Source organism: Clarias gariepinus, chromosome 13 (genome assembly GCF_024256425.1).
Source record: "Clarias gariepinus isolate MV-2021 ecotype Netherlands chromosome 13, CGAR_prim_01v2, whole genome shotgun sequence".
NCBI lineage: Eukaryota > Metazoa > Chordata > Actinopteri > Siluriformes > Clariidae > Clarias > Clarias gariepinus.
Genome location: NC_071112.1, coordinates 3557923 through 3579625, shown reverse-complemented (window position 1 = coordinate 3579625; position 21703 = coordinate 3557923). Strand labels below are relative to the sequence as shown.

At 39.1% G+C, this 21703-nt stretch overlaps 1 protein-coding gene across 2 annotated transcripts; it reads right to left on the bottom strand.

Annotated features, from left to right (window-relative positions):
• Nucleotides 1–1326: 1326 nt before the first annotated feature.
• e2f2 (E2F transcription factor 2) lies at nucleotides 1327–21344 on the bottom strand. Of its 2 annotated transcripts, none has more exons than XM_053509328.1 (7): nucleotides 20637–21344; nucleotides 7502–7604; nucleotides 6306–6525; nucleotides 4661–4822; nucleotides 4402–4516; nucleotides 3921–4107; nucleotides 1327–3837 (listed from the first exon to the last, which is right to left on the bottom strand). In XM_053509328.1, the coding sequence occupies exons 1-7, from the start codon at nucleotides 20901–20903 to the stop codon at nucleotides 3566–3568; spliced, it is 1326 nt and encodes a 441-aa protein (XP_053365303.1). In that variant the 5' UTR covers nucleotides 20904–21344; the 3' UTR covers nucleotides 1327–3565. The 2 variants fall into 2 exon arrangements, with proteins under 2 accessions (XP_053365303.1, XP_053365304.1); XM_053509329.1 differs by having other exon boundaries at nucleotides 3921–4104.
• Between the last annotated feature and the right edge of the window lie 359 nt (nucleotides 21345–21703).

Sequence of the window (21703 nt, the reverse complement as noted above, 5' to 3'; positions counted from 1 at the left end):
CCCTACAGGTGATTATTTCCTAATAACACCACGTGCTTTATTCCTTTTATACCACAGATGATGATCTTGCCAATGCCAATGCCATGTTTATTTATTTTTAGTAATAACTTTAATTTTTTGAAGGCTAATTAGGCTAATTGGCGTTCCCAAATTGCCCGTAGTGTGTGAATAAGCGTAAGTGTGTGTACTGTCCAGGGTGTACCCCGCCTCATGCCCTAAATCTCCTGGGATTCTGATTAACAAGCAAAAAAAGACAAAAAAAAATCCAAGTTGTCATGTTACTGAGACACTGGAAAGCTTAAACCTGTCTGTCTTGAAGAGTCACAAAGATTAGACACTGGAGACATAAAAAAGAAATCAACTCAACACTTTCCAGTCATTTCGATTTAGAAGCAGTGGAGTATAATTTTTTTCTTAAAAAAAAAAAAAAAAAAGATCACGTGAAACGGATATTCATCATCACAACACCAGGTTTTTATTTATTTATTTAAAAAAAAAACAACAACAAACAAAAAAAATACCATTAAACATTAAGTGCTCCCGGCTTTTTTTTCTTCTTTTTTTTACAGATGCTTATTTACACGTTACACTAAGACAATTATCTTCTGTCAAATACAATATAAATACAAAATCATTCTCTTCGACTGACATCAGATATAATGCACATTACACACACCCTATAAAAATCAACTAAACAATTTCTTTACTAAATGAAATTCATTATTTATACCTCATCATGCAACACACACACACACACACACACGCACACACACAGCGAGACATGCTCAAATGCACACATTTTTCAAGTTTGTTAGGACAGGACGTCAGTCCCTTATGTGGGACCAGTAAACGAGAACCCTGGGAAAAAATCAAATATCTAAACATTCAATTCATACAGAGGCAAGTCTTAGGTTCGGTTTTAAAACTGGAGAATCGATAACGTTCACAGAAACGATGGAAACATTAATGACTTTGATGGATAAAATCCAAACCTGGGCTGCAGTTTGAAATAAAGCTTAAGATTCAACCTATAACAGCTTTTATATATATATATCTCGAGATAATACCTTTTACTGCACAACTTCAGACGTATTTAAATGAGTCACAGACGGTCTCAGCCTGTCGCCTTATAAAAACAATGTTAAGCACTAAAGCTTGTTTAAGAACTGAGCGATGACTTGGTTCGTCTGCACACACCAGACGAGTTCTGGTTCTGCCTTTAGGAAAACAGGTGGGGCTGGAATTCAGCGTCACAAGAATACCAACACAAAAAAAAAATCCTCTTATATATATAAATAGAGTATTGTGAAAAAGTCTTGACCCCCCCCCCTTCTTTATACTGTATTTTGCCAGACTTTCCTGTATTTTTATTGTAATCTCGAGGAAGAGCTCTCCAGGCTTCCTGAACGACTTTCTTGGCTCGCATTTTTGGCAAGCTTTTTCAGTCTAGTCTCTGAGCATAAAACGCATCTAACTTAAAGCCATAAACCAGTGAGAAACAGGTGCATATGATGATGGAACAGACGAGAGTGGAAATGAGGTCGCTGCTCAGGCTGTTACATAAACAACCAGTTTAAACCTGTATGAACGATTTTCTGAAGGGGGGTCTCAAGACTTTTTTAAGGTACTGTATGTATTTAAAATTCAACCCTGTTTTTTTTTTTAAAGTGATATTTAAAAGAAAAAAAATTTACTTAATATGTCACCACACTCAAATTATTTTGCAAAGAAAGTGTTCTAATGTAAAATAAAGGGGAATTATAAAGTAATATGATCAATACATACTATTTAAGTGCATGCCAAAAATCAGTCACTTCATGAATGAAAAAACAAACAAACAAACAAACAAAAATCCAATAGAGAAACGTTTCTCGTGGATTTCACACTTCATCATTATAACAACTTATTCATTATAACAACTTATTCATTATAACGGTGGCACTGATGAGATGATTAAGTCCTAAAAATAATCCGTCCCGACCGTATTGACTGCATTTGCAGCAAATCTTCCGTCTCTGGTTTCTCTGAAATATCTTGTTTATCTGAATAAATTTTTAAAATTTCAGATCAATAGACTGACGCACACTTGTGTATATAAAAAATAATATAAAACGACTAAAAAAAGGACACAAAAGGATCCCATACGGATGAACTCCTAGCTGCCAAAACACGGTACATCCTTGGTGTTGAAGCGGTTAACGCACTCACAGTCTAATCTGAGAGGTAGCAAGAATAGCGCTAGAGAGCTAGATTATTCTGGATTACGCAGCTCGAGGCCAGATCTGGACTTCACAGGCACGATTTCATATTGCGTACGTGTCTCACTAGGTTTTTCTCTTCTATCGGAGATGAAATACTGGCTTCATTTAGAAAACAGGGTACTGTTAAACTAAGATACCGGCATTTCTCATTTCTCATGACTGGGGTGGTACGCTTAACATTTTGTACCTTTGGTACATATCTTTCACCAGTTACAAAGAAAGACCCTTTTTTCAAGAAGCACCATTAAAATCAAGCTAGCCTACTGCTGCCCTCTGGTGGCCAAATGGATATAATCAAATAAAAATAATAATAATAATTATTATTATTATAAATAAAAAAAAACAGTACAAATGTTTATCTTTGGACATCATAAAAAAACATAAACATAAAAATTCCTGAGTTTCAATTTAAAAACTGAAATAATAAACACAAGGCATGTTCAGCTGACCTACAGGAAACACTATAGAATATGTACCAACTAAAATGCCCTATAATTCTAGTCTTTTTTTTTTTTTTTTTTGCTAAATTACATAACAAGGTACAAAAATATCTTTGTTCAGAAAATATCTACTGCCATAAACTAATTAAGCGTAACTAGCTACCTAAATAACTATGGCTCTAGCAAATCACTTATGGCTCCGTAGCCGAACTATTGTTCACCGTGTCCCATCTAGTTCATGTTTCCCCACTTCCACTTAACATTTGAATGTTTTTCCAGCTCTATGACACCGCATTTGTGCATTTCGAGGCACTTGTGAGCTTACCCTGGGTGTTTTAGAGCAGACACATCAAAATGTAAAGAAGAAGAAGAAGGAGGAGGAGGAGGATGAAGAGGAAGAGGAGGACTGGGAAACATGGTGAGATTTCATTCAAATATTCAGATTTTGTCCTAAAAGACTACACATGAGATAAACTTATCTGATCTCGTCTGTCATACTTTATCTTAATTAAAACCATGTAAAAAAAAAAACTCCTCTAGGGGGCGCTATGGGATTCAAGTTCAGGTCTGAGGATCAGCATGGAGTTTCTGAGATCCTCATCGTAGAGTCGAATTAAAACCCGGAAATCTTATTTCTAAAAAACAAACAAACAAACAAAACTTATAACGTGATACTTTTTTTTGGAGGAAAAAAACAACTTTCACGAAATTTCATTTTCTCACTTTTCCAACACATTTCTAGTGGCACCTAGGGAAAAATTAAAAAGAGTAGTCCATATTTAAAATGAAAATAAGGACTGTCCCTCCTTACACACAGCTAAAAACTGTTCGGACCATTTCACACCCGGACTGCAGGCCACGCCCTCAGCTCTGGAGCAGATCCCCCAGATCGTAGTTGGAGAAAAAGTCCGAAACCCCCTCTCCATCCTCCAGCCCCCAGAGGTAGTCATCGTGATCAAGAGGAGGTGAGAAACTGACGAAGGAGGGGTCAGAGGTCAAGGCTGTGCACGGGAGTTGGTCTTCGGTCATCTGCAGCAGGCTGGGAGGGAGCCCCAGAATGCCCTCGACATCCATCAGGGGGGAGCCGCTACTGTTACCGCTACCGCAACTGGGGACCTGGGGTTTAGACGGTGTAGCTGTAAGAAAGAAAAGATTGTTTTAATCATCGAACTGAGCACTTCATCAGTTGAGTGTTTGTTCGGAGCGGTGGTTTTCTCACCTTCTAGGCTGTGCTGCGGCTTGTGCGTGTTCGGATGAGATGGCGCGTTGTGCGGGATGCCATACGAGTGGTCCTTCCTGGCAGAGCTTCCCTTCACTGGGCTTTCGTCCTCAAGCACCTCCTCCGGACACAGATACACCTCGATAGCACCGTTTTTACTCTTCAGGTAGATCTGCATAGACCCCTGCTGGAAAAAAAAAGAAGAAGAAGAAGAATGGAACTTTTTTTACTTTTTGCTTCATTTCCCAAAGTGGAGTTATCTCATTTTGCTGTCAAACTGTTCATTTGCATATCACATAATGTGCATTAAATTCCACCGTGTTTCATTAAGGGACTTCCTTTCTGCTCTACACCATTGTGGGAGAAGGAATTACAATCATTTAGGGACTAAGACCCTGGAAAAAGAGAGACTGGGACTGGATCTAGGACAAGATGGTCGAAAAACCTGAAGGAACGGGTAAGTTGAAGGTCTGACACTCACCTCAGACGCCTCTGGAACCTCCAGCTTTGTCTCAGACGGAGCTTTAACTGCGATCACCGTCTGATCCTGCAGACTCGATATGGACCGAATGTCCTGATACGTCACGTATCCAAACGTAAATTCGAGTTAAGAACTAACAGCTCCAACACATCAACATTTATCTAATTAAAAGAAAAAAGTTTTGTACGCTGCTCCTTGCTCGTACAAAAACGCATCAGCATATAATAATAAACACCCGTGCACGGTACTGGAAGGATATCTTTGGTTGTCCTTGTTTTCAGTCAGGTCTCGGAGCTGATTGGTGCTGGACTGGATGAGGTCATCCAGAGCGTTCTCCTTTCTGTCCAGCTCAGCGAGTTCTCTCTGGAGAGCGTTGGTCTGTGCCGAAGCACTCGCAGAGCCTTCAAACACTCCAGTCACCCTAAAACACACATCCAGGAACAGAAATTCATTTCAATATGGTAGCTGTTCAACCAAACACTTCCTAATACCAACAAACGATTCTTCACTCCAGAGGAAAGGTGTTTAGGTAAGGCTTGAATTCTCAAAGAAGACTGGCTGGAGATCTTTCCAGTTAGACAAGTCAAGCACAAAGCACGTCTACACACGACATCAGCTTATAATGTTGCATTTGCAGATTTTGATCCTTGATGAACAAGCCCGTAGCACGCTAAACAACCTGGAGAAACACTTAGACCATCCAACAAAAGGCCACGAAATGGGATGTAAAGATGTGGAATGTTTGGTATTATCCTACTGTAAATAAAAGTGGAGTGGATGGGATTGGACCCGTTTCCCCTGGAAGTGGACAGGATTGATCATATTATCTTTGGAAGTGGATGGGATTGATCACATTTTCTTTGGGTGTGGACGCATCGATTAAATTTTCTTTAGAAGTGGACGGGATTGATCACATTTTCTTTTGAATTCGATGGGATTGGACATGTTTCCGTTCAAAGTGGATGGGATTGGGGGGCACGATGGTGTAGTGGTTAGCACCAATCCCATCCATTCCCATCCCATTCTTTAGCACCATTGCCTTGCACCTCTAGTCAATTCCTATCTCTGTGTGCATGGGGTTTGCATCTTCTCTCCGTGCTTGGTGGGTTTCCTCCAGGTACTCCCGTTTCCTCCCACAGTCCAAGGACACGTAGGTTAGGTTGCCCGTAGTATGTGTGTGCCCTGCCGTGGATTGGCAACCCTGTGCCGGGTGTACCCAGCCTCGTGCCCTAAGTCTCCTGGTATAGGTTCCAGGCCCCCCGCGACCCTGAATAGATTAAACGGATTGAGCAGTTTAGACATTGAGTGAATGGGATTGATCACATTTTCTTTAGGACATGTTTCCTTTAAAAGTGGACGGGATTGAATAAATTTTCTTTATAAGTGAATGGAAATAGTCAAGTTTCCTTTGAGGGTGGATGGGATTAATCTTTTTTTTTTTTTTTTTTAGGATTCAATGGAATTGGTCATATTTCCCTTGGGAGTTGATGGGAGTTGGACAGTTTTCCTTTAAAAGTGAAAGGGATTGGTCAGATTTCCTTCGAGAATGAAGTGAACCGGCTGTAATTTTCATGGCAGTGGGTGAGATTGGTCATAATTCTTTTGGGAAATAAAAATGATTGGCCATAACCTCTTTGCCAGGGGGTGGCAGTGAGATTTAAAAAAAAAGCCCCGTGCAGACCTCTGGGACCGTCTTTAATATCACAGCAGCGGCTCATAGGAGGTTCAGGACTTCAGGAGGTTCTAAAGTGTCTTTAATGACACTTTGCTTACTAAAGTATTACATTGTATGATTGGAGTAAATGTTTATTAAATACAGTATGCTGTTTGTTCTTGTCCCATCGTCTCATGTCATGTATTAATCATGTCATCTTGATTTCGTGGTATGAGGTGAAGACACTTACAGCCACTGAATGTGGTTCTTGGATTTCTTGCGGATGAGCTTAACTCCCTCCAGCACGTTGGTGATGTCGTAGATCCTCCTCTTCTGCACCTCCAGCACTTCGGTGGCCCAGTTCAGGTCCAGAACGCCGTCGGCCGACTCGCTCAGCAGCCCCACGAACTTCTTGGTGAGCAAGCCGAGGGAGGTGTCGTAGCGCGTTCGCTCACCTGGAGACTTCGGTGCTGTGGGATAAAAAGAGAAGAATCATTTATTCCTCCGTTATTCATCTGCATTATGTACAGTTTTATCTATAAACCCACACTTAGCCTGAAGGCCCTAAAGCCTAACTAAACCTTTTGTTTCTCACATGCTGTTGAGCACATTGGGTGACTGGTTCTGGCTCGAACCCCTGACCTTCAGATCAGTAGAACCTCAACTGCATGAGCCCTAATAAATATTTTTGTCATTTTATTAGGGACCACCCGCTATGTTATTATCGGAATAAATTGGCGATTTGAATTGCGACGCCTGTCGTTATATCTTAATTCGATACATACAGTATATATTGATATTTAAATATACGTGACAGATATACGTGTGGAATTTAATTGCACACCTATACGCGGCTTTTACAAACTGTACAGATTGGATTTTGGAATGAACTTAAACTGTTACGTGTTACCATGAAGTGCGCGGAATTGAAGGTGTGAGATCGCGTTTATAAAGTAGATTTCAATTGTGCACTGATAAGAACGTAGAAAAAATTTTGCAGCGCCATTTTGAAATGAACTAATTTTCCATCTTCCCGTGATTCAACTGCGATGAAACTGAGCCTGTATTTAAAAAAAAAAAAAATCCAAAAACCAATCTTGATGGCTCATCTTAAATCACACCAATTCCATTTTTTTCTTAGAGATCTTCAATATTTATAAAAACATGCCAACTTTACAGTTTTATTATATGGATAGATGACTATGTACGCCACCTGTAGGATTATGGAGGAACTGCAACATTTTACCGCCTCGAATATATAAATTCAATAATAAAAAAAAAAATGAATAAGAAGTTTATGTTGAAGTCGGTGTGGAACTTTATGTATATGTGATTCTCATAAATCACTATGACTACATAACCAAACTGATTCCTGATATAAACACGGTAAGCTTTTTATCATCCATGTCACCAGGAATTTAAGCACAATCAGTCTCTCTCACTCACTCCTCGGGCTGGAGAGTCGTGCCGTGGGCGTGTTCCCTTTTCCTTTGGGTGTTCGGAAATCAGGGTGATAGAGTGGATCCTCCAAATCCAACCGCCTCTTTGCCTGGGAAAGAAGAAAAAATAATCATTAATATAGCGAAGCTTTCTGTACAGTCCTTACGGATAAATAGTACACGTTCTTCGATGCTTAAAAATGTATTCAAATTGCTTTGGTATAAGAGGAATAAAACACTACAAGTTGCATTTATGTTGTCGGTTTGGAAAGTTTTAGCTTGGGTAATAGAGATCCAGTGAGATGTGTACTGATGTGTATGTGTGTGTGTAGGTTTACGGTTCACTTGAGCATAAGTGTCGGCTCAAGTGCTCGCTATTCATCCACTCTGCATGCTCTCGGCGGCCTCAAGACGAGCGCTTAACGACCTCACGCCTTGACAAGCGTCTGGACGACTCTCATTGTTCACTTTAACACTTCGGCACGATGAGCATTAGCGGCCGAATCGAACGGATTACCATGTTTACTCTCTTCAATACGAGTCTGAGCTTATAGGACACGAGACACGCTTCGGGATTTGAAGAAACGACAGACTTCCTCAAAAGCGTCTGAGAGCTCAGGACTGAAAGATGTTTGCTAATTTGCTTTTAAGTAACTGCAGGCTGAACACAGTGCAGCGTTTTACAACACCAGCGTCTGGCGTTAGGAATTTAATGAAACCACGAAATAACATGCAAATCACATGCCAAGGTTTCAATGTGCATTGTGTGTGTGTGTGTGTGTGTGGGCGATGAATCCTAAAGGCATTTGCATAAGGTCGTCACTGTCTCTGAATCTGAGATTCTATTTGCATGTGTGTGTGTGTGTGTGTCAGTCAGCAGAAGAAGAAGCCTGGCATTGTCCCTAAGCTGAACAACCTTTCCACCTGTCACTAACATCTGGACCGAAGACCAGGTGGACGAAGGAAAGGCCAAGTTTCTGGATTTCGATCCTGTTTTCTTTTCCTCTTTCTCCGCTCTAGAGGAACAGATGCGCACCAGGCGGCTTCTTCGTGAAACCCTAATCTAGACATCTCGATCGTGTAATTAGGTGTGAGAGAGTTAAGCAGTGTTTTAACTCTGCGTGTGATTTGTCCAGCTGGAGCGCAGCAGGAAAGTGTGTGTGTGTGAGAGAAAGGTTTCTGACTGCTGTATTGGAGAAAGAAGAAGTGAAGATATTTGGTACAAGAATCAGGAAGTAGATCAAATAATAAATATGACTTTCTGACATATTTCTAAGCGCCCACGTGCATCACGGCTGTGTTTAATCCAGCAGGGCGGCGCTCACGCTGAATTGAAACCTTAGGAATATGGCTCCCGTCCAATCAGATTGCTCGGTCGGTTCTAACTGTTGTATAATCCCTGTTAATCTAAACTCTTTCACAAACTCAAATTTTCTTTGTTTGTTTGTCAAATTCTGTAACATCACAGAAAAAACAAAGAGTTATCCTGAAGAATCTGGACTCGGGTAAAAGAGGTCGGATAACAAGGAATAGGGTAAAAGTTAAAGTTTTGGGTCACACCAGCACACACACACATGAGCACACACACACATGGGTAACTAACAGGAAATGTCAGATCCTTTCCTCATATCTAAACCGCACTGATGAGTAAGCAGTCTTTCTCTGCAGTGTAACCAAATGCAACTGGGGACCATCGAGACGAAAACCGAAACGCATTTGTGTGTTTCTGAAGTGACTCGCCACAAGGACGAAACGCGATTTTATCTTGCGAAAGAAGGATACGAATGTTCAAGTCACAGCCCAAGCCTACATGCCCCTTGCAATTGCACCTAATTCAGTTCTCACATGAGAGAGTGTGGTTTAGATTTCTAAACCTGAAACACAGATGAACAATGATGTTGCTTTTTGAAACTGTTTTCAGTGCTTCATATTCGCTTTTATCCAAGAGATTAAGAGCTTAATTCCCCATTCTGATCGGTCGGGGTGTATTGACTAATTATGCAATATCACACAAGACTGAGTGCTATTGTACTGAATCTCATAGACTAGCACAGCTGTGATGCGACCATATGCACCAATACTCAAGATATCACAGCCATGCTAGAACTGATAGTTAATGGTGCAAAGCGAACTTAAAGCGAAATTAGCCCAGGGTGCCAATAATAATAAATAATAAAATGGCAATAATTAAATAAATGAATAAAAGCAAATATATAAACATACAATTGTTCTTGGTGTAAATTTTTTTGCTTTTTTTTAAAGTCCATAAGAATTCACACACACACACACACACACACACACACACATTCCACAAGCCCTTTAAAAATGTTAACGTCATGTTTGCAAAACCTGTACACGTTCTAGTCTGTTCTGTGACTTCCTATTAGTTTAAATCCCCATCTCTTACTCACATTCTTCAAACAAGGGTTACACCTAACCAAACCCCCCCCATCCTACTCTACAGGTCTGTAGTACAACGAAAACGAAAAAAAAAAAAGTCTCACCAGGAAACTGAAAACGAGAAACAAAACACGTAGGACCCTCCCCCTTCCCCCGAAAACCTATCACTTCCACGCCCATGATTATGATAATTGGCATTAAATTGTACACAATTTTTGGATTTATGTTTAAAACTTAAATACAACTGTTAACTGATCATTTTCAAACCATTTATAAAAAAGTAAGAATTTAAAATAGCTAAAACTTTGCATACACTTTACTGTAAATTTTAAAAGTGAAAAAAAACTATTCACTAAACTTTAAAAGTATAGTCTGTATTTATGTATTTTACATTTATATGATTGAAAATTTCACATATATAAAATACGAAGCAGCAGCATAATGGTTAGCAACGTGCATCTCTCTCGCACCTTCACAGCCCGGGTTCGATTCCCATCTCGGGGTCTGTGTGCATGGTTTGCATGTGCTCGCCGGGTTAATCTGACTTTTGAGATTCCAAACTAGAGCGAATTATGTGACTTAACTAATTATTAATGATGGGTTTCATTGAATGAATCAATGGATCAGTTTTAGATTCAAAATTCTAAACTTTTGAAATTATTATTTATTTATTTATTTAGTTATTAAAATATTTTTACACTAAAAAATTATCTACAAACGTTCTTCGCTCCTTATAAATAAACCACACCTTTTTTTAAAAAAAAGCAAAGCGCTTGCAAATACACGCTCTTCACGAGTACACGGTTTCTTCTTCTTTTGAGTTTATGGGCAGTTCGTGCAATACCGCCACCTACTGGACTGGAGGAGAAGATTGTCAGGAAAAGAAAAATAATGATCATTTTGTTACGGTGGGCCACCGTATTACGTATTACGGTGGCCGTGAAGTGCAAAACAAATTCACAAAACTGAAAACAAAATAAATTAAAAAACGAAATAATGAAAAAAACTGTTTTGTTGTTTTATTTTGTTTTCGGATTTGTTAATTTGGTTTTAAATTTGGTATTTTGTTTTCCGTTTTTGTTAATTTGTATTGCACTTCTCGGCCAGTCAGATACAAACCGGAAAAGGTAGGTATAGTTTGCGAATGAAATTCTTACCGCTGATTGGACGAGACATCTGTCACTCAAGATATACAGGAAGTAGGAACTTGTTTCTTGCGTGTTCTGCTTCACTTTAAACTACGGTGGCCGTGAAGTGCAAAACAAATTAACAAAACTGACTTCAGGGCCACCGTAAGAACGCCATATTTGACACCACAATAAGGACAGTACATTTTTACACAAATCTACCGCTACCTCTACCAGTACTTCCTGTATATCTTGAGTGACAGATGTCTCGTCTAATCTGCAGTAAGCACTTCAATCGCAAACTATATCTACCTTTTCCGGTTTGTATCTGACTGGCCGAGAAGTGCAATACAAATTAACAAATTAAAAACCAAAATAACAAAACCCAAAACCAAAAAAAAAAACAAATTAGTTTTGAGTTTTGTTATTTTGTTTTGGGTTTTTTTATTTTGTTTTGATATTTTGTTTTTGAATTAGTTATGTTGTTTTCCATTTTGTTAATTTGGTTTTGAATTTGTTATTTTGGTTTGGGTTTTGTTATTTTGTTTTCAGTTTTGTTAATTTGTTTTGCACTTCAGGGCCGCCGTACTTTGTACTAGATTTAAACAATCAAGAACACAAGTACATAACATTTAATTGTTTTAGATCCTTTTAGTGGTTTTTAACTCTTCAAAGCCATTAAGTTTTAACCAATCTGATAATTTTGATTTATTCACATTTCATACAAACTTTCATAATTCCTCTGATTGTGTAAAAGCTGCCTTGCGACAATGACAACTGTTAAGAGCGCTTTACGAATAAAATAAAATTAAATTAAGAAGTATAGCATCAGACAATAAAAATGAGTGCTATTTAATTGAATTGAAAAAGTCGCAATAGGCAAAAACTGAATGGTCAGTCTACCTACCCATGATTCACAGCTCTTGTTCTACAGATGTGTTTAGAGTAAGCGTTATGAGTCGGATGGTGTATATTTTCAACATGTTTTAACATAGTGAATGCATTTTTGTGGTCTTGCATTGAAGATCAGGTTTTATTCCAAACAGCGTAGTGGGCGGGTCAATAAATTTGCATTATCTTTGCAGCACAAACATGAAACTTATTAACATTATAGCAAGTTTAAATGTATGTCCTAAGTTACAGTCTTTTTTTTTTTTGTTATCCATCCCACAACCTTGTCACATGATCACATCTATATAAGATATACTGTATATACTGGATATGTATACTAGTGTTCCAATGTATACTATTCTCACAACAAAAGCCTGCTCTGAGTTCGCCTACACACACACACACACACATAATGCATGTGCCACACCCAAGAGCAAACACACACATACACACATTCATTCATATTGCAAAAGGTCATCCTGAATTGCTGATGATGCCATCAAAGGTTTCAGTGCAAAAAGAGAAAGAAGTGAGTGTGTGTGTGTGCGTGTGAGAGTGTGTGCGTGTGAGTGTGGGTGAATGTGTTACAGAGAAAGACTGGGTGATACAGGAACAGAAGCAGAAGGAGAGAAAAAGGTGGAGTCCAGCTTTCTATTCTCTTTGAAATGCAGCTCTTTGAGGAAGGTGCTGGAGCAGAGTAACGGACGGACCAGTGACTGATGGGTAATAAAAGTCCTGCCTTTGGGGGGGTTGCCCGAGGACAAAGACAGTGTCTTCTCACACTTCTGAGATCTGAAGTGTTGGAGGTCAGCATTATTGTGTATGGGTATTTACTGCAAAGAGGCCATCGATTCAACAACTATGTAAATAAGTATGTAGTGTAGAAGAGATACAAAGAACCCCACAGACGTGTCCTGTCATCAACTCGGGCGGTGTGTTTCTGTTAAAGAGAGGAGAAGTGCTGGTGCAGCTGTCTACACACACACACACCCCAAAAGAACAAACTGTTAAAGCCTGACTGACACTGAGCGTAGAAAGTCCATCTGAGGATGCAAACCTCTTAAAGGGATAGTTATTTTCTTTTTTTATTTAAATTAAGATTAATATAAGTAGTTTTTGGTTGTTATAAATTTTCTGAATGTAAAGTTTCACAGTGTCACAACGTAATTGATTGCAGCCAAATTGCACAACCCTGGTTCCATTGTATCCCAAAGTTCAGCTGAGACTCGAGTGAAGCTTCTGCAGTCCAACCGAGCTACATCGAGTTGGTATCCTTTAAAGTTATGTTGCACTTAAAACAAATCTCTCTCTTTCCTTTAGCAAAAAATTGGTAGAAAGGATATAGTCTAGTATCGTCTAATTATAAAATTGGTTGAGTTTAATTTTCATTTGCTAAGATTCTTGCCAGAATAGCGAAGGCTGGTACGGCTGCAAAGTGGGGACCAGCTCCATATTAAAGAGGTCCTTCAGATTGAAAAACCGAGGTGTATATAAATACATTACATTACGGCGCTCCGTCACCCAAAATACAAATACAACTAAAGTAACTGAGGCCAAATTCCACAACCCTCATTCCATGCGAAAATGCATTTCAAAGTTCAGCTCCTGCCGTCCCACTGAGTTGATACATCGAGTTGATATCTTTCAAAGGCACTATGTATTTAGTACTATATTTAACTCTTTTACTTCCCCAGAACTAGTTCTAGGTAGCCATATGGCTTGTTCCGGTTAGCAATATGGCTAGTTTCCAGAAGCTTCACACGAGAATGCATTTTTGCACGGAACGAGGGTTGTGGAATTCGTCCCCGATTACTTACATCGTACTCACATAATATACAGTATGTACACTATCAGTCCAAAGTTTGGAGACACTTTCTAACTCCATGGTCTTACCTGATTTTTATTTCTTTCTACATATTATTGTAAAACAACACTGAAGGGGTTTATCCAAAATACACAATAATCCCCTTCGAACAGTTGATACTGAGATGTACATCTGCTACTTCTGCACTGTAACGCTTCATCACGGCTCTACTCTGAGGTTCAGTTTGTTAATTGGTGATTTCTGAACTTCTCCTCTGCAGCAGAGCTCAGTTTTGGTCTTGCATTCCTGGGAAGGTCTTCATGAGGGACAGTTTCATCATCATGGATCTCGATGGGTTTTGCAAACGCACTTGACACAATACTGTTCTTGCAAGAACGGTTTTAGAACAGCTGACCTTAATGCCATATGTGTTATTTCATAGTTTTGCAATCTCTGGTCTTGTTCTACAATGTAGAAAAGAAATCCAAATTTGTGTCCAAACTTTTGCCTGGTATTGTATATGCACCTCAGTTTTGATTTAAGACTTAATTAAGGATTAAGAGCATTAAAATCCAAGAATTAGACCACTGTTCAATCCACTTTGAATTTAAATAATTAGTAAAGAAGGGAAAATATCTAATCCAGTGGTTGTTTCTTTAGTTCTGTACTAAAGCTCTAAGACTAATCCAACATTTTCTGCTTTGAAAGATGCATTAATCTACATAACCGTATTCCTTATAACAAGTGGAGGGTGGAGCTTTATGATCATCTGCGTCATCAACGGCTCTCCTCTACAATGCTGCCTTCAGCCTCAGGGAGCCTCTTTATTCCAGAACATTGCTGCACTAAGGATTATGCATCTCCTCGCCCTAAAACCACCACACCAGCACGACATACGGCTACACAGTCAGCTTTTGTTCAAGGTTATAGAACGCCATACAGCATCTATGAGTGTTTGATACCACTGAAGGACTGGAAGACACTTCAAAGGCAGACTGTATGTTTACGGAAGGCATTTTGGGTGTGATAAGTAAGAAGGAAAACACTCGGGGGCTTTATGCAAATAATTACCCATAAGGTGGTTTATTGTGACCCCACACCCTACCAACCCAGGAGCTGGTTATTTTATAATAAAAGCAAGTGTTTCATTCCACTTATACCAATTTATATACTTATACCAGTTTATTATATATTAATTATCATATTCCTTTACGAACAAATGACATATCCTACTTTATTTACCAGTTTGTGGATGTGGTCACATGTATTGTTGTGAAACATCTGCAAAACAAGTTAGCACTTATTTCAGCTATAAATAGCTGTCCCCTCATCAGCCTTTCTCTCTCTCTCTCTCTCTCTCTCTCTCTCTTTTTCGCTCTCACAGCATTGATAAGACAAACAGGAAGATCCTCAGCCAGTCCATTAGAGAAACTCCTCTGTGCCGTAGACGTCTGTGTCCGAACAGTTTTATGTTCACACTGGAGCATCAAAAATGTGAAATATGTCCCTAGAGAAAAGCTTTACAATAACATCAACCCATGATGATATTTTTAAAACGTTATTTGCACTCGTTGCACTTGGTGATGGTACTGTTTTTGCACATCACTCCCAACAGCGTGCATTCTTTCTCAGCGAAGTAAACGGGTAGTGTGACTGTCATGACATGAAATACCACAGTTTTATTCCCAGAACTAAGTTCCTTTATCAAATCAACATGGCTGCTCCCAGCATCAGAAATAAACTGAATTCAGCAAGTTAAGACCGAGCAATCTGATCCCAGGAGTGATGATAATAGCCGGTAACAGCACTGGGACCTTTAACTGTATGTTTCACTCGGCATCCCAGGTGTTCTACAGTCATTAAGTGTGAAAGGTTTGAACCTTGTGAGCGTGGGTCTGTACGGTCCGCAGTATTGAGGAGAGAGCAGCTGCCTGACAAAACCCGCATTCACAACCAGTTACAGAACACTTTCAGCAAGAACAGACATCTGATAACGTCATCTTAAACAACACACTGTCTCTCCTTTGTAATCGCTTCTAAGTCGTGCTGAATCCTAAATCCCTCTCTAAACCCTGATTAAGGGCACTACTTGGAACAAGGAATATACACCCTAGCTTTCTATTTAACACTATTTGGGATTTAACCCCAGAACCCTGACATTTTATGGAGCTGATATACTATGAAAGCAGAATAACTGGAAATATAAAGAGAAAATGACTAGATTTCCAGGACTGTCCACCACCTCTCCATGGTTTATTCTCCTCAAATTTCAACTATATGACTACCGGAAAGAATTCCAATATTCTTTCACCCATTAACTGTCGGTCACTGGAAGGATACGTGTTGGCGGAGCAAAATAACCGGTTAAACAAACAAATACATTGCTGGATATCAGCACAGCAGTGATATCTTCACTCCGCATAAGTTTCTCACTCACTCATCCTTGGCATTCGGTGGGATAACTCCAATATACAATTACAGCTTTCATGCTTTTTGTCATGCTCTCCACAAGTTTTTCACTTTTCTGTTGGATAACTTATACCACTCTTTAAGCAAAAAAAAAAAAAAAAAAAAAAACTTAAACAGCTCAGCTTTGCTTAAAAGTTTGTGACCCCCCATCTTCCTCTTGATGACTTTCCAGATGTTTTCTGGAGTAAATTGCTGTAGTCTCTTGTTTTTTTTCCATATATAAACTTGCCTTGAACCACTGCCTGAGCTGCTATTATAGAGAAGTCCTGCTTTTTTTTTTTTTTTAAACAAAGAACTTTAGCATTACTCCCAACTCCAAACCAACAGCCGTTAAAAGTCTGACCCAACAGGTGGCAGATTCAAAGCACGGAAGCCCACTAATAGGAGCATGTTTCAGCTGGTGAGCAGTTTACACACATGAGCAACAAGTGCCCTACTTAATATCACACTGTCAGACTGAAACCACGACTGAGCAAGAGCTCAGTTTTCTCTGAAAAAAAAAAAAAAAACATAACGTATGGTGGCGTGATGGAAAGTGAAGCCCTTATTACAGCAGAGTAAACAGTCTTTATAGGTTTTCCTTACTCAAGCATGACATGCGATTTGTTTTATCAGTCTATAGTTGCTTTATTGTTGTGTAACAGCCATACAGGCAACAGGCATTCCCTTACCAGCCTCTCCTGATCCACGTGTTTGATTTGGCAGAGGTTTTACTCCGGGGAAGTCCTTCCCTGACACGACCCTCCCCACTATATCCAGACATGGAACCTGCGCTGTGATGCTGGGGTTCCACATCAGGAAACAGAACCTTGGTGTAGATACTCCCAATGCATCTTGAACCCAAACCCTCTTGAAAAAAGGCAGCTTCTCATGTTACTGAGAATAAAAATGGTATAAATCGTATTTACATTTAGCAGACGCTCTTATCCAGAGCGACTTACTTTTTTTTTTTTTATCTCATTACACATCTGAGCAGTTGAGGGTTAAGGGCCTTGCTCAAGGGCCCAACAGTGGCAACATGGTGGTTGTGGGGTTTGAACCTGGGATCTTCCGAACCGTAGTCCAATGCCTTAACCACTGAGCTATCCCTGACCCTCGTATATTATGTCCGTCACAGTCACTAGATTTCAGTTGGACCAATTGGGGATTCCAGAGTTCTCTCCACAGCCATCACTTTAACACCATCTAAGGTAGCGTCTTTTGAAGGTATGGTGTATATCCATCCAGGACGCTTCTACAGACTTGCCTTCAAGCGTAATAAAGCTTTCCTGGTAGCTTATTGTGAGCTTATTAAGTCAGTAGCATATGGTTTGAGGTGTGATCCTCTTAGGTGCAAGAAAACCGGAACAAAAGTAAGTGCTTTTTCTCTCTCTCTCTCAAGCCAAGATAAGATATGAAACTCACATATGAAACCCTGGTCAGGGTGTCAGTGGTGTTGCAGGTTGAGTGAGATTTGTCAAACACTCGGTCAGAATTTCATCAGAGCCAATCGATCTTTCTTGGATGTCGCCAATGGAATCTCCAACAGATTTGACACAAAAAAACTACAAGCGACGGCTTGTCGGGACTTTGGTGTGTCCAGGATTTACACTACACACACTTCTTCTGCTGGAGCTTCAGTGATCTCCGAACTGACATGAACGGGTCAAACCTGACGAACAGGTGTGTGTGCGGTGTGGCGGGAGACAGAGTAGGAACAGGTGGAAGCGCCATTGCAGATTTATGGCAAACTAAGCAATGTTTAGGACAAATCTTTAAAGTTTATTCGTAGAATTCTTAACACATAGCCAATGTGATGAGGACAAACCGGGGAAATAATGTATAAGGTCTGATATCTGATGAAAAAAAAAAAAAACACAGGGCGGATTCAGTTGGATTCAGGGTGTACTGTATACACACTAAACAGACTTCTTAACCCTTCCCCCTATGTCTTGCAGGACTCAGCCTAAATAAACCTCAGAATAATCTCAGAACCCGTGAGACCCTTTATATTCTAATACACTCACACACTCGCTCGGGTTTCATTCGCTTGCTGATTTGCAGCGGAAGACCAGCGTGCATTGACCGAGGTTAGGTGTAGGTTTAAACCGAATCCTGAAATCAACAGTAGCAAACAACAAACGAATAATCGTTGAAGATAAAAAAAAATTTAATAGAGTGTTTGGAAATATGTAAAGTTAAACAGTCATTATTCATGGAAATAAGTTTAAAACACAGGTTCCCACCCTTTTTGCATACAGATACTGTTGTAACTGTAAAGTTGCAAAGATAGATTGCATAAACTATTTTTATTGTGTGGACAAATACTGTAGATTATTAGAGCCATTCAGCTTTCTGTCTTTCAGTTTTCCAGTGACAGGACACGTTATGTTCATGTTAATATTAATGTTAGGTATTTACGAGTCTACTTATTGTCGAGTTATTGAAAGTTTAATTAAGATCATTTAGACAATGTGAGCAATAAAATGCATTAATAACTTTAATAATAATAATAATAATGTTTTTTTTATTATGGTAACTACATATATATTTTGGCTGTGCAGTTGTGTTCTCCTTGGGAGACCTCACTTGGAGAATCTGTGCTTTTAAAGGAAAAGAATATTGTCCGTTCCTCATCGACAAATGTTAGCTCTTCATTCATACCTCTACCGTAACTGCTTCTTTAAATTTAAGTTGTGGTTGTACAAGTTTAAGACATCTTGTTGGCATATACTTACTCCATGCCAACATATACGAGACACAAATAATAAGATACCAATGTCATTCAAAATATCTAAATATATTTAAAAACATGTCTCAAAAACTTTTAAATAACATGTTCCAAAAAATTTTTTATTTTAATTTCACTATGTAATAAACTTTTTAAGTATGATCAAAAGGTAATTATTTTAGCATTAATGATACAGTTAATGCATAGCATTAACTAATTAGTATTATGCATGTTAAATAATTAACTTACCTAATACCCATACCACAGATAATTTCCATATTAATCTAATAAGATTGAAATAAAATCAGATAATATCCCTCATAATCAAACGTTTATGAGGTCATTTCCATATTACTCAGATCATGGCCATATTAAAAACATGGCATTCATATTTCTTTAGATAAAGATAATTTCTATATTATTTCAATCATGTCCATAATAATTAGACTAGGTCAGATATTGTTCATGTTAGATCCCATTATAACTATAATCATCGGGTAATGCCCATATTAGTCAGGTGGTATGTATATTAGATATATAATCGGATAACATGTGCAGTATGTTAATTGGATAACTCCATGATAATCTGACAATATAAATATTAAGCAGGTAGTATCCACCATCCAATCTAACCAGAAAGTATACTTGTTAATTGGATAGGTTCTGATAATCAGATCCAAAATATCAATATTGATCAAGTATTATCCATATTAATGTCCTAATATCCAAATGAATAGGGTATTATCCATATAAAGTATGTTTATAATAATCAGATAATACCCATATTAATCAGATACTTTTCAATCTATCCAGGTAATACTAATGTTCATTGAATAACTTCCATGACAATCAAGTTATATCCATATTAATCAGGTAGTATCATATAAAGCATGTCCATAACAAACAGATTTGGTCAAATAATGTCTATATTAGATTAGATTATAACTACTGTATAATAATTAGGCAATATCCATAAAAATTAGATAAATCTACACTTATCAGATAAAATCCATACAAATCAGATAATGCATGTAATAATCATATCCATACAAATTTGATAATTGCCACAATAATAGGACAATGCCCATATTAGACAGGTATTATTCATATTAATGAAATAATATGCATATTTATCAGCAACTAGCCATAATAACCAGGTAGCAACCATACTAATCAGATAATGTTCATATTAGATAATGCCCATGTAATAAAAAAAATAATAATCATATACTATTCATAAAACCATATATGTTAATTGAATAATTTCCACAATAACAAGGGAGTATGGACCAGACAATGCCCATATTAATGAGATGCGACTAATCCATATTATTGAAATTATGAATCAAAGAGTATGCATATTAATCAGATAATACTCATATTAGATTAGACATTTTAATCAGATAGTACACATATTAATCAGACATTATTCATATTGACAAAAGAAGACAAATGCACTGGAAAAGTCAGTAAAATATCCACTTCGCGTGTTTATTTCACGTTTAAAACATTTCAGAATGTAACCTTGTTTAAAGTTTGTAACAGATCAGTGTAGTTTGGTTGAGAAAGTGAGTTGTGGTAGAGTGAAGAGTGTGTGTGATGGCAGAACAGAGGCACTGCAGGCAGTATAGTGATGGTGATGTGTGTGTGTGTGTGTGTGTGAGCCTGTGCTCAATGCTGCAGTGTGCTGACCTGCACGTACCGAAGCCCAGCTGTGTGAGAAAGTGAAAGCGGGTCTTACCGGGAGCCGGGTGGAGGGCTGGCGGCCATGCTGCGCTCGTGCTCTGTGCGGGGTGGCGTACAGGCAGTCTGCGCCTCTCCGCTCGGTCGCCGGTGTGTTCCCGAGCTGTGTGAAGTATCCGAGCGGCACCGAGCTCACGGGCGGACTGACGAGTCCCGGGCTCAGTAGGTCAGCTCTGACTCCGGAGAAGAGCTTCTTCTGCGGGCAGGACAGAACGCCTGGGGCCCGGGCTGAGGCCGGAGACACGCGTCTGGGGGTCCTGATCATCCTCAACACACACACACACACACCGATCACCGACACAAACTGCAGCAAATCTCTCTGCAAACCGTAGAAATCCTCAAAGTGTGTGCAGCCGCTTTGCTCTGCTTCTGTGCGAGTTTAGCAGATGTGTGTGTATCTGTTTTTCTTCTTCTTCAATAAAACAGGAATGTTTAAACACACAATCAGCAGGGTGTTTTCTCGCCCCCGAGTCCTGTGTCCTTTGTTCCAGCGGAGGATTTCAGCTTAAACACTGAGATTCATCTCAAATGCACGTTTCATTCAAACCGTTCCGTTAAACGCACAGATTTTGCTGATTTTCTCTCTTAAAAAAAACGCGATTAAAGCTTTAGATTCCGGTTTGTCTTTTAGTTTCCCCCCGGGTTGTCGTACTCGGTAGCGCTGAGCTCGGGACTCCAGCAGAGGCGACACTGATCTCTTTCTCCCTCTCTCGCTCTCCCTCTTTGACACCGAGCGCAGTTTTTAGCGCCAAATTACGTCCCGCGAAATTCGGATCTCCCGCGGTTTGAGGCGCGCTCTGATTGGTCGAAGGCACGCTGCGGTCCGCGCGCCAACGCATAAATTAGCATAAAGCAGTTGGAAAAGCGGCGCCAGGCTCTGTCTTAAAGGGCCAGTGCACATTTTTCCCCCCTCGTCATCAAACAGGAACAAAGAACATCTTTAACTAAAGAGTTGTTTTGATGTAAAAGCTAACAATAATCATTGCATTTAAAATGTAAATTTTCCCAAGCATGTGGATTAAGGCTAGAAATACGACAGAGAGATTATATTCTTCAATTTTCAAA